We start from the raw sequence: 10,020 nt of genomic DNA on the forward strand, positions 1-10,020 counted from the left end.
AGGAGGTGAAAGACAGTCCGGGAGGAGAAGAAAGAGAGTCTGGGAGGAGGTGAAAATGAGTCAGGGAGGAGGTGAAAGAGAGTCTGGGAGGAGGTGAAAGAGTCTGGGAGGAGGTGAAGGAGTCAGGGAGAAGGTGAAAGAGAGTCTGGGAGGAGGTGAAAGAATCTGGGAGGAGGTGAAAGAGTCTGGGAGGAGGTGAAGGAGTCAGGGAGAAGGTGAAAGAATCTGGGAGGAGGTGAAAGAGAGTCTGGGAGGAGGTGAAAGAGTCTGGGAGGAGGTGAAGGAGTCAGGGAGAAGGTGAAATAATCTGGGAGGAGGTGAAACAGTCTGGGAGGAGGTGAAAGAGTCTAGGAGGAGGTGAAAGACAGTCTGGGAGGAGGTGAAAGTCTAGGAGGAGGTGAAAGAGAACCAGGGAGGAGATGAAAGAGAGTCAAGGAAGAGGTGAAAGAGTGTCTGGGAGGAGGTGAATGCAGGTGATTCCTGGTCTTCAGAGAGCCGAAGGAAGAGCATGTGTCCAGAGAGGACGGCCTCCTTCCAGAAGAACGCAGGACTGTCCATGTGTTTGCATGAAGAGTGGTCACCAAGGAATGAGTGTGTGTGTGTGTGTGTGTGTGTGTGTGTGCACGTGAGTGTGTATGTGTGTGTATGAGAGTGGATGTGCAGTATGTGTGTGTGAGTGTGTGTAAGTTGTGTGTGCGTGTGTGTGTGCGTGCGTGTGTGTGTGTTTTATGTGTGTGTGGGGTTGGCAAATTGTCCCTTAGTTCTCACAGGGCAGGATGGAAGGCAGTCGCTGGAGGCAGGCGGAAGGTCCAGGATGAGAAAACACATTTCAGTGACTCTGGAACCAGAAAAATAAAGATGCTTCACTTATATGAACCACAGGTTGGGGGGGGGGGCGAGAATCTCAGCACATTACATCTACTCAGCAGACACTCTTACACAGAGCAGTACAATGACAGACAACATGAGTGCAAAACTTTCATTCTCTCCTTTGGACTTAACAACAGAGAAATCACCAGAAGTAAAACGAAGACGGTCTCTTCAAAGAGTCATGAAACATTAAAGCATGTCTGTCTGTCTGTCTGTCTGTGTCTGTAAGTCTGTAATGTTCTTTTTTCCCCCCATAGTATGTTAGAGTGCAGGAAAACCAACCGTGTGTGGCGGCGGCGGGGGGTGGGTGGGGGGGGGGTATGTGGGGAGGAGGTGGCCAGCCGCTAGGCCTGAGAGCTTATCGCTAACCTTCGCTGCAGAGGTTAGGGGTTAGGGTTAGGGTTAGGGTTAGGAGGGGAGGAGTTGGTCAGTTTCTAGGCCTGAGAGCTTACCGCTAACATTCGCTACAGAGGTTACCCGGCCTTCGTGTCCACCAGCTGCATCTGGACGTTGACGGGCATGGCCTCCCCGCCGTACCCGCCCTTCGACTGCATTTGGTTCTGAATCGAGTTCACCTGAAAGGGGAAACGCATCAGACCTGGGTCAGGTGTGTACAGGTGTGCGTTTGACTCCAGAGATGCTGCCGGTCCCAGAAAATGTTCAGAACAAACAAGCTATTCACCAAATATGCACAATCTCACAAGAGAAGAATTTTTCTCTGAATGTTGGCGAAAGCTAATTGAATCGTAACCCGCAGGACCGCTATTTAAAGTGTAAAGTATTTAAAGTAATTACTTGACATACGTGTGGAATACATTACATGTAAGTTCTGCCAAGTGGCTTTCATTTATTTAAAAAATCGTACAAGTACATTGTTAAGGCACCCCCTTACTACTTGTACATTATATTTAAATGTATATTAAAAATACATTTTTTTTAAATGATCCAACCAGCATTAACAGTTAAGCTTCTGTCTGACAGGCCCGAGGGCCAACTCAAACAGACACGCTCTGATGGGACAGCACTGAATGCACGATTCAGCATTCCAGGCTGGACGGCCCAGGGAATCTGAGGCGACGGCGAAACTTCCGGTTCTGTTCCGTCCAGGCTCAAGACCCAGCGCGCGTGACTGACAGACGGCACTGTTAGCCACGGCCAAAGGATTCTGGGTCGTGCAGAAATAGCCTGGTCCCCTTCAAACCTCCATTCTGTTTCTGCGAGACACACAGATGCCACCTCTCTACAGCGCATCTGGCCCGTCCTTCAGTCACATGACCATCAGGCAGAGACACTTCAGGCCGCTGCCACGTCAGGCTGTTACGCGTCACGGGCCACGGACGAGCCTGGACTCATCTCCCCATCCCATCCCACAATGCAGTGCGGTTGGGTCCGACCCGCGACTCACAGAGTTCATCCCGCTGAAGAGGTCGCCCGAGCCGACGTGCGCCGTGTGGACGAAATTCGTGGGCTCGCCGATCATGCTCCGGTCGATGCGCCGCCGCCGTTTCTGCGGGGGGGGGGGGGGGGAAGGGGGGGAAGGGGGGGCAAGAGAGGGGTGAGAGAGAGGTGAGAGAGAGGCGATTTCACACAGATCTGTTTAAGTACACAACGCTGTGCTATGATAGTAATATCAGGAAATAATGCATTACATTACATTACAGGCATTTAGGAGACGCTTTTATCCAGAGGGACTTACATTGCATCCAATTATACAGCTGGATATATACTGGAGCAGTGCAGGTTAGGTACCTTGCTCAAGGGTACAACGGCAGTTCTCTACTAGGGAATCGAACCTGCAACCTTTAGGTTACAAGACCAACTCCTCACCCATTATACTACACTGCCGCCCCCATTACAGTAATATCAGGGCTGTGTGAGTGTCTGCTAATGAGCTGAGCTTGCGGCCCATAAGGTGCAACATACGCGTGGCAGGCTGGTACTGGCAACGGCTAAAACGGCTATTTAAATACAGGTTATTATTGGCCAGTGTAAGTTTATGGAACTGTATTCCATCAACATCATGATTATTATTATATAACACACCTCATCCAATGCAGCTTACACATCTGTTACACAATACCACCCATTTATACAGACAGATATTTCGCTTAAGCGATTCATGTTAAGCACCTGCATCAACATTAGTTCTGGCACACTGGCAAGACCGGGCCCACAGAAATGATTCGCTTCAATAAATAATTAAGAGGCCGTTTAAATCCCAAAATGAAAAGCATAACACTTCGGCGAAACGTGGCCAGTCGTGATTCGAGCGGACAGCAGGAAAACAAACACGTGCGACACGTGCCTGCTTATGCTTGCGAGCGTGGTTTATGAAAGAGGGGAGCTCACATCGACTCTGTCTGGCGGGATACAGGCTAGCTCTCAGAGGTCGCTTGTTCTGTTTTCATGTAAACACGTATCCCCTCCATTCACGGAAAAACGTAAATAAACTCGACTTTCCGGGACGGGCGAACTGGCCGCTGCACAACCATAAGGGCCCGTCAGAACAGTTAGGCACGGCGACGTTAACTCTGGCGAGCGCAAATGAGCGTCCAGCTTCAACGGCAGCGCTAGAAGATCTGGCGGGCCTACACGATCGCTGGAGCGGGGGTGTGAGGACGGGGGCGGGAGCTGAACCCCTCTGAGGAGCAGGCTCTTTTCTGAATGTTTTTAAAAAATAAATTCAGTGTTCAAGAACTCAAGAACGTTGCTTTCAGTCACCAGCAGTGATTGTGACGTCATCAGCGTTAGAACGTTCAGTTTAAGAACATTCTGATGACATAATTGTGACCTCACACCTTCAAGCAGGGGTGTCCAACTGAATCCCAAGGGGGCCGCAGTGTCTGCTGGTTTTTGTGGTTTCCTTTTAATCAGCTGCCAATTAAGGCCTTGAGAACAGGGTGTGTGGATTCCTTAGCCAATCAATGACTTAAAAGAAACACTTGTGCTGAGAAAACCCCAAAAAACCAGCACACTCCGCGGCCCTCCAGTACTGCTGTTTGACACCTGTGCATTAAAGGGTTAACGACAACAAGCTTAAAACAAAACAAACATTTCATAACAAAAGGATTCATATCGCTGCATGACTGAAAATGGCCACTGTGATTTATGACGGACAGACACTAACAAGCAGATTAATTATAGTGGCACAGCAGTTCAGACGCATCACATAAATTATGAATATTACTCTTGCCGCAAAGATAGTACAATTTTATGCACTGCATAAAATCTGAGCCATCAATCAAAATATCTCAGCCATTGGGACATGTTGTTACACGGTTAGGCTGTTTACTGATGCACGGTTGTCCATAGCCAGAATGGTCCTGCAGGCCTAACAGGCTAAGTCTCAAATAAACTGTAAATTTCTCACCGAAAAGGATAAAATAACATCCACGACAGAGCCCTGCAAAATATTCTATCCGGTTGAACAGGCCTTATTGAGGCTGTCTGAGTTATTATTTTAGTCCTGTGTAAATAAAGCCGTGGGTAACCGTAGAGACCACAAGGCAGCTCGATGGATCCTAATGCAGCTTGTCTCTAAAAAGAGCAGGGTCTGCTAAAGGTGGCCAGGTCTCTCGTGTGTGTGCAGCGACGCTTTCCAGACGCACGTTTCACAGCAGAACCAAAGGTGTACCCTGGGTCTAGTTCCACCGCTGGTTCACGAAACCCGCCAAGGGCACCGCGGTTCTGCGGAGAGGGAGTGTTTTCCACGCGCGCGCACACACACACACACACACAGACACACACAGACACACACAGACACACACACACAGCACTCAGCCGCAGAACACGCGCGCACAGCGAAACCCAAGCCGGTAATGACAGGTTTCCAGCAGGAGGAGGAAGCGAAAACTAAAAGCGTGGTTTTCTTCTGTTCACCGCAAACTAGCCGGGACGCCACAGTGGAGGGGGAGAGCCCGTTAGCATGGGGCGAGCCCGTTAGCATGGGGAGAGCCCGTTAGCATACGAAGCCCGGTGGCATCCAGACCAAAAACCTAAAGGAGAACTCCAGGCACGCGAACCTCCGTGACATCGAAACCGCCAACCGCCCCCTTGCACACGAGGCTGGACTCAACGCAACGCAGAAGAGAAAGTGCTGAACACAGAAGCCGGAGCTGACAAAAAAACACGACTGCGTTAACTGAGCAGAGAGCCGCAACACAGCCTTGTTTTCCGCGCTTCCAAACCGTCCCACCTCGTTCACCAAGCAGCTTCATATACATAAGAGAGAAAAACAAAGGATTTAAGTAGCTTAAAATTTATATTTAGAACGGTTCATGTTTGTGTGGAACAGACAGTCCGTGTGTGACACAAGCTGAGCACAGCACAAGTCAAAATGAAGCTGAGTTCACAATTAAACTTCCCCCCCCTCACTGTGAGAATGCAATTCAATGCAGTTTGTGAGAAGTCCATCTGCTTACCCCCCCCCCCCCCATCCCCCCCGAAGTCTCCGAGATATAGTTCTCTGTAGTTTGATTGCGGGCTGTAATCTGCGAGATACAGACTAATTCTCTCTCTGTATAGTGTAGTGTGATTACAGACTGTGATCTCAGAGGCTGATTCTCTGTACAGCAGTGGCTCTTGCCCACGGGCAGAGCGGTGTGTTTATGCCACACTAGCGCAGAACGACCCGTTGGGCTGGAGTCCGTCAGTGCAGACGAGCGAAACAGGATCCCAGCGCCTCATTAAAGCCATTTCAGCCGACCCCACAGGAGCGCCACAGAGCGCTACAGAGCGCTACAGAGCGCAGTCTCCAGCACCCGTCAAACCCGCAGCACTGCCAGGACCGGACAGGATCAGTGTATTAAACGCACAGGATCAGCGTATTAAACGCACAGGATCAGCGTATTAAACGCACAGGATCAGCGTATTAAACGCACAGGATCAGCGTATTAAACGCACAGGATCAGCATATTAAACGCATGACTGAGTCCCGGTGTCAGCCTGAGTCAGGCCCTGATCCTGTATCATCCCCATATCATCACTCCCCGCACCCCCCCAGATCCCGTACCATCGCACCCCACCCCGCCACCCCCCTCAATCCTGTACCACCCCCCCCCCCCTCAGATCCCGTACCATAGCACTCCCGCCCCCCCTTCCTGCCCCCCCTAATCCTGTACCATCACTCCCCCCTCCCCCAATCCTATACCACCCACCATTGTGCCCCGCCTCCCCGATCCTGTACCAGCGCTCACTCCCCCCCCCACCCCGTCTGTCTGATGCGTATCACACTAGCGCTCCCTAACCAGGGTTTCTCAACAACCTCTTCCCGGGGGCCTGTTTCTTTTTGTAAAACGAAAAACACTGCACACAGGACAGGCTTCTTCCATCCACCATTTCAGAAACAAGGTCTGAAGACTGTACTGCAAGTTACTAATCGATCTTCCTACAATGTGTGACTCTAACCTGTTTATTCTTTCCCTAGTGAGAGGTATGCTGACTTTGTGTAGTTACTGACCTGATGTCAATTTTAACCTGAAACACTTCTTATCTCACAGATCTAAAGGCACTTCAGTGCCGTCAGAATTCAGGCCCTCTGGGCTGCTAGGTCTAAGGCTAAACCATCACACGGTCACATGGGGTTTGACTGCTGCCATTTTGTTTGTTTGCTTTGTTTTTAAAGTCTTGAACCGCACTGTAGTCGTAAAAGCAGGCATAACGAGGCATAACGTGAATGCTTTTGAAAAAAACAAAAACAAATTCCTTTCTCTTTCATTTCTTCAGTCGGTTTTTTTTTTTTTTTTGCGTTTGTTAAAATAATAACCTGCGTGTGCGATTCAGCGTTCCTTCCTGCAGACGCGTGCGAGTTCCTGCACGCTTTAACGCACACAGAGGAGACAAAAAAACCCCACATCACTCAAACACCGCTGCTGCTGCCGCGTCTGCAGGACAGTCACATGGCCAAAGTCCCACGTCGGCAAAAAAAAACCGCAAAACTTATGGTCATAATGAGATATTTACTTCCTCTAAGGGGACACAGCCTGATCACAAGGTTAAAAACACAGCCATTAAAATAATCTGCTTCCATGTGGTTTTACTGTTTTGTATTTTATTTTAAGTCGAACGGGATTCTCCGCCCTCCTGCTGGTTCCGGCAGTGAAGACCGGGCTCAGATCCACCTCTCCTCGCGCAGCCAAACCGCATTTACACACGCGAAGCAGGAACGCTCCCGTAACCGCTAAATACGATGCAAATGGGGCTGCAAATGAGCGTATCAGCGCAATTAAACGCCGGCAGTTAGGAGGGAAATTAGTGTGAAAACTGCCGTCCTTATCTACAGCATGTTTAACAGTGGGAGTGCGGGTGGGGGTGGGGGTGGGGTGGGGGGGGGGGTGGTAAAGCATGGGAAATAAATGTGCCATGGGAAACAACAAACTGCAACATCCCCCCCCCCCCCCCAAATTTCTTCCACTCAATGTGGCAGTTGTTCCCCAGTGGCTCTGATTGGTTCTGATTGCTGATGGCTGGGGAGGGGGGAAGAAGGGGGGGGGGGTTGCAGGGGAGTGGTAAACTGAGGGTGGTGTGAGAAAGTCAGCCCTCCATATTCCTACTTGTTCTGGGTCCTCACAGTGGTAGAGGGTTAGGTGCCTAAATGAGAAGAGGGGCGGCCTTCTCAGCCAATCTGTCTCATCTGGGTCACAGTCACACAGGCTCCAACGTCTCTGGCCCGAGGGGGACCAGTGACCTCATTTTTTTTTTCTCCACCATTTCTGGCCGCACCAATTAATGTACAGAGCCGATGCTCATGACGTTATACAGGCACAGGGATGTTTAATGCACTCAGAACAAAAAAACAGGGGAAACAGGAATTAAAAGAGAACAAACATTTCAGTGAGTGTGCTGCATTACAGGCCAGTCAAATGGGGAAGAAGAGAACGGCAACAGACGGAATTATCGCGTATCAAATGAGGTCACGTGACAAAAGAAAACAAAGCGTTTCCATGGTTTCCAAGCGTTTCTAAGAACCGCACTGTTGTAGGTCAAACCCCTTTGCAGATATTCATAAGACGGGTCAAATTAAACTGTTTTTGCTTCAGTGTCGGGGAGTCGAAACGTTCCATGTTTCTCATATAAGGATGAGGACCTGGTGAATCCGCAGAAAACCTGGAGCTACAGGCCGCTCTTTGTGAAGAGCGCAGACAGAGATGCGTTTTAATGGCCTGCAAAAAAGCATCCATCCGCTCGGGAGGGATTAAACATCTCAGGGGTCTGATATCCAAAAACTGAACGTTTGAAAAGAGTTAAAAAAAAAAAAAAAAAATGGCTGAACCTTGGACAGAAATGGATAAAATGTCCATTTGAGACAGACCAGCTTCTACCCATGACAATAATTACTTCTCCAGAACGACACTGAGTCGCGAGGCAGGTGCGCTGCTCGGCTGTGAACTGCATCCTGGGCTGAGCTCCGTTTTAGTCCTACTTTACATGTGTAACTGTATGTTTAATCTGTGTGTAAACTCTTGAATGGAACTGCCTAAGGATGCAAAATGAATTTCAGTGCAAACTGACGATAAAGTTGTATCGTATCGTATCGTATCGGGTTGAGAAAGTTTTAATGTTTTACGCTGGCTTTAATAATTAACTCTCGATCGTCAACGCCTTGACAGAACGTCAACAGAACAACAAACCCGAAAAACGTTTGCGCTGCCACATCGTTGACTTTTCCCAGCTGAGTTAAACACAGAAAACAATGAGACACTGAAAAGCAGTGGACTTGGCTGTGGTCAAGTGCAGTTTGCATGGTTACCGAGAAGACGCCAACGCCAAACGTCGCGACAAATGTTCTTCTGATTTGATTCTACTTCTGAGCTCAGAAGGAAAAGATCAGATAGCGCACTGAAGGATCTGCACACCGCAGATCGGCGAACCGCAGCACTAAAAACACTCTGTACAAGACTCGGGCTACAAACAGGTCCGTCGAGTACATTTAATGTCACATTAACCGCTCACGTTACGGTCTCTACAAACTGAATAAACGGGCGGCGACGAGCGGCTAAATCTTAATAAAAAATGCGGGAGGTGGGAGCGGGAGATCACTGCGTTAAAAACCACTTGTGTTTACAAAAACCCACCGGGTTTATCTGCTCACGGTGTTCGTTGTTCACAGCTGCGGCTCTCCTGTAAAGGTAACCAGGCCACCTGCGGCCTACGGGCCTACGGGCCTACAGGACCGCACACACCCGGGTTCAGTCAGCCCAGATGACATCACCTAAACCGTGCACCGGTAACATCGCGGGCTAGTTACGGCTAACCCACCTTCAGTGCGAATACCCATTATTTTTTGTTCTGTTGTACGTCAGACACAGCGAAGGGCACCCCCTGGTAATAACTCATTTTTTAAATAAAAAAAAATGTAAGAAAGACATTGCGTTACATTTATTTGGAAGATGCTTTTATCCAAAACAACATACAATGAGTTCATACCGAAGGTCAGTAAAACAACTACGGAACGCAGGCCCGATAAGGTACAATGCTCCTTACGTAACAGCTATTCATAGCCGTGAACACGTTAAGTCCAGTTCACACAGTGAACATTACTCTCTGACCTAACCCACCTTCGGTGTGAATACCCATAATGCTCTGCTCCGCTGAAAGGTCAGCTCTATTTATTCTCCACTCTGCTGCATCTTTAACGAGACAACGGCCTCATTGTTCCCTCGTTATCTGTGCTTAGACCTCCTTCAGCCACTGGAATTTTAATAAGTAAAATTATAGCAGTCTGTGGGCTGGATGTTTAGCAATTTTACACACCGTAGGTATAAACCAAAAGATATTAACATTAACTCATTAACAAAGCTACCCACTCATATCCGAGTTACACTATAGTAGCAAAAAATAAAAAAAGAGATCTCTTGACATCTTTTTCCAGGTTTCTCTTCTTATCTTTCTCCAGATCTCTTGTAAAATAGATAAGCGATGAAATAACCTGGTTAAATACAGACCAGACAAAACAAATATCCGCCAAGTTCTATTTGACAAAACGGTTGCACTGGCAACAAAGGCAGAGAGTGCAGGACATTGAAAGTTTTTGCGAAGCATAGCAGTTTGGACATTTCTTTCCAGGAATTAGTCAAATTGCAGGCAGCAGACTACACCAATTACACTTCACTTAAGTACAGTGATAAAGTACCTTTTCTCTCTGGCAAGAAT

The 10,020-nt window shown here is 48.6% G+C and overlaps 1 protein-coding gene across 1 annotated transcript in view; it reads right to left on the reverse strand.

Moving 5' to 3' along the window:
• Window positions 1-310: 310 nt before the first annotated feature.
• The window catches only part of cdc42se2 (CDC42 small effector 2), a 42,303-nt gene continuing 32,593 nt past the window's right edge, over window positions 311-10,020 (reverse strand). The window contains exons 3-5 of the mRNA XM_035389697.1: window positions 2,276-2,377; window positions 1,323-1,445; window positions 311-838 (exon numbers count right to left, since the gene is read on the reverse strand). Coding sequence (XP_035245588.1) covers window positions 1,344-1,445; window positions 2,276-2,377 — 204 coding nt within the window. The 3' untranslated portion in view covers window positions 311-838; window positions 1,323-1,343. The remainder of the gene's footprint in view (window positions 839-1,322; window positions 1,446-2,275; window positions 2,378-10,020) is intronic.

The sequence above is a fragment of the Anguilla anguilla genome, chromosome 14 (assembly GCF_013347855.1).
Source record: "Anguilla anguilla isolate fAngAng1 chromosome 14, fAngAng1.pri, whole genome shotgun sequence".
In the NCBI taxonomy this organism is placed as follows: domain Eukaryota; kingdom Metazoa; phylum Chordata; class Actinopteri; order Anguilliformes; family Anguillidae; genus Anguilla; species Anguilla anguilla.